At 46.4% G+C, this 3,434-nt stretch overlaps 1 protein-coding gene across 1 annotated transcript; it reads right to left on the bottom strand.

Moving 5' to 3' along the window:
- Positions 1–1,248: 1,248 nt before the first annotated feature.
- Positions 1,249–2,631, bottom strand: LOC311065501 (protein transport protein Sec61 subunit alpha-like 1; the record flags this gene model as incomplete). The annotated part of the gene is made up of 1 exon (XM_084085883.1): positions 1,249–2,631. Exon 1 carries the CDS (start codon positions 2,497–2,499, stop codon positions 1,249–1,251), a length of 1,251 nt encoding a protein of 416 aa, XP_083942009.1. The 5' UTR covers positions 2,500–2,631.
- Between the last annotated feature and the right edge of the window lie 803 nt (positions 2,632–3,434).

Below are 3,434 nucleotides of genomic sequence, written 5' to 3'. Positions count from 1 at the left end.
ACTTCCTGGGAGTTTGATATCCCCAGACACATCAGTAGCTGTCAAAGCTGTCAATTAATATTCAATAATTGAACCTATATTTGAATATCAAATATAAATTAATGTTTAAAGGGAACCAGGGCCTCACAAGTCCTTGTGTGGCCCTGGGGCCCTGTAACCTTGCACAGCACCTGGCCTCGCAAAGAGAGCCATATTATGTCCGCAGACTGCAAGATACACTTAAAGGGCAACTTTGCAGATTTTGCACCAAAACTCTATTTTAATTAAGTTAAGGACATAATAAACATGATGTTTTTCTGTATTTTGAACATGATTTCGGTGACTGTGACATAATTGTACAGAATGTATGTTTTCCTGGACTACAGTGGACTGCAGCCCATATTTCCTGTAGTTCAAGTTAGACCTTCTCCTCCAGCTGATGTCAATCAATCACCTTGTGAAGACTGTCAAACACCTAGTCAGACTGTACCAAGTGGTCAGGGATGAGAGAGGGGTGTGAATGAAGTTTTTGCGTTTTGAATTTCTTTAGTTGTTTATGCATTTGTTTTAACCTGTATTAGGTTAATAGTCATTGTGTCCGCCAGGCCGAAGGCATGGCAGAAACTATGTTTTGCACCCTGTCTGTCCGTCCGTGTGTCTGTCCGTCCGTCTGTCTGTGAACAGCTACTCTCTGGTACAGTTGGCCCGATCGCAGCGAAACTGTGCACGCACACTCCCAAGGCGCCAGAGCAGAACCTCTGCCCTGCATATTTCATATTTGCCTTTTATAGCGCCACCAGGCCGACGTTTGTAAAAAATATATATATATATTACTCCTTCAGAATTTGAAATTTGCAGGATTGGTCCGTTTTGAACAAAATGATCCAAATCATGAAGAACAGCGTGCGATTTGAGGAAGAAATGCCACCCTCACTTTGGCCTATTATAGCGCCACCAGCATTTTTGGAACAAAAATTTGTGAAATTAGCAGATCTACAAGCTCACAACGCCTCACAATGCGAGGCGTGAACTAAATAGCCGATCTACTTTTATAATATTTTTGCCTCTTTCTTATATTGTTTGACAATTTGGCCAATGTTTGACTAGTTTTTATAGTATAGTTTGTTGATTACTTTTGATGCAGTAAGGGTCCTTTTCTTTTCTTTCTTTTTTTTTGTCTTAAAAGTCCTTAAATTGTAGCTTCAATGTTATCTGGGGACCCCCATAAAATCATGTGGGGTCCCAACCCACAGGTTGAGAACCAATGTTCTAGAACAGCAGCGCTGTCATGCCGCCAGCTTCACCCTGCTCTTTGACAAAGAGCTCAAGGTACTGGTAGACGGTGGTCACAACCAAGAGGATTCCAGTACCAGAACCGATGGCACCCACTAAGTCGGCCACCACACATAGTGCTCCTATGCAAATGCCACCGAAGGCGGCAGCTGTGGGGATGTACCTGTTGAGCTCCTTCACCATGTTAGACTCTCTGTGTCCCCTCAGAACCACCCGTTGTTCCTTTAGCTGCTTGGCCACGTCTTTAGCAGAGGATCCTGTCCATTCGATCCATTTCGTGGAGAGGAAAGCACAGGAGCCGAGCATGAAAGCGATATAGATGACAGCATGAACTGGCTCATACAGAATAGAGCCAAAGGACTGCAGTGGAGACAGGTAGTAGCAGAGACCACCGACTGGGTAGGCATGAGCAGCTGGGCCGCCGCTGGTGTCAGACCAGGATCCCAGGAGGTTGACCAGGAAGTTGCCGCTGAACTGCATGGATAGCCTCTGCGAGATGAAGTAGAGGTAGGAGACCAGGGTAGACTGCAGGATGATGGGCATGCTGGAGGTGTAGAGCAGCTTGATCGGGTAAGTGCAGGACTGACCACGGTTGCGTATTGACACGAGGGGCAGGTCCACCCTGACGCGCTGGAAGAACATGACCGCAGCAAAGACACCGACCGTGGCAACGACGTTACAGATGTTGGGCAGGTTCTGTCTCAGGAAAGCTTCTCTCACAGCCTGCGCCTTATCCGTGCGGGTGAAGAGCAGATGGAAGAGAGCGAAGATGGCTCCCTCAACCTCAGTACCTCTGCCGCTGTTGACAGTGATAGGGCTGAGAGCCTTCCAGGCGATAGTCTCACAGACGTTCGTTGCAATGAACAGGGAGATACCAGAACCCAGACCATAGATCTGGAGCAGCTCATCCAACAGCAGCACCATCAGACCGGCCACACACAGCTGGAGGATGATGACCAAGCAAATTCCAAGACCCATCGCCCAAGGATCTCCATACATTCCAGATATAACATACATAGTGGCCTGTACAAAGGTGAGGATCATTCCAAACAATTTCTGCATTTTGTCATTGAGTGCTTTGTCTTTGGTCTTTCCTCCAACCGGAAAGAACTGCATGAATAGGCCTGATGTCACAATGGGTGAGATACCCAGCTCCATCAGGGTACCTCTATTGGAAGCCAGAATTACTCTCATCCAGTACAAGGGATCCGCAGAGTCTGGTGGCATAATGCCAAACAGTGGAAAATGGCTGCATACTAGATAGATGACCAATGCGATGGCAGTGAACAGTAGTCTTTCTTTGAACTGAATTTTCTTCAGTGGTTTCTGAACCTCTGGCAGAAACGCACAGACCGGCTTGATGACTTGTAAAACTGTATCTCCAATGGCGTCCATTGTCTATTTTTGCTTGTTTCCTTGATTACGCAATGTAAAGCTTTGCTTTCACACTGGTTGCACACTGAACACTATTGGCTGTGTTGTGCCTGCCTTTTAATTAATGTCCAAAGTCTGCCCGAGTGATACAAAGGATGGCTTCGAGTGACAAGCGTCTGAAGTATAGTAAGTCTGGATGATCCTGTTGTGGAAGTCAGTACCGCAGAAAGACAACAATCTCAGGTGTGTGGAATTATGGGCTCTTGCTAAGACTGTGATGGCTTTTATACTCTGTCTTGCGGGGAGGCTTTCATCATCACAGTGATGTCACGCCGAGTCAGCCATGTCCAAATATGGAGACCATGATGTCAGACTGTTGACAATGGTAACCATAGCAATGTGGACTCATCAACACTGCAACATCATGTCGTGACATCACTAGGCCTGCCACAATTAAAAAACATGGTATCATGGTGCCCTTCACTGTGGAGGTGCTTGTAGACAAGGTAACTCACACCTTAGAGCAGTCTTAATAAGGTGATCGACATCGGCTGGAGGAGAAGGTCTGACTGGAACTACAGGAAACGTGGCCTGTAGTCCATTGACACAAAACACACTCCATCATGTTTATTATGTCCTCAACTTCATTAAAATAGGGTTTGGGAGCAAAATCGGCACAGTTACCCTTAAGTTCTGCCCCTCCCTTGCTGTCCGTAGACATCCCCTCCTTGGTAGAACCGCTGCACTGAATGCACACAGGAGTCGTCACTTTGATTGGTTCAAAATGA

Source organism: Gymnoscopelus microlampas (genome assembly GCF_963454915.1).
Source record: "Gymnoscopelus microlampas genome assembly, chromosome: 18".
NCBI classification, from domain to species: Eukaryota; Metazoa; Chordata; class Actinopteri; order Myctophiformes; family Myctophidae; genus Gymnoscopelus; species Gymnoscopelus microlampas.
This window is presented reverse-complemented; position numbering and strand designations above follow the sequence as displayed.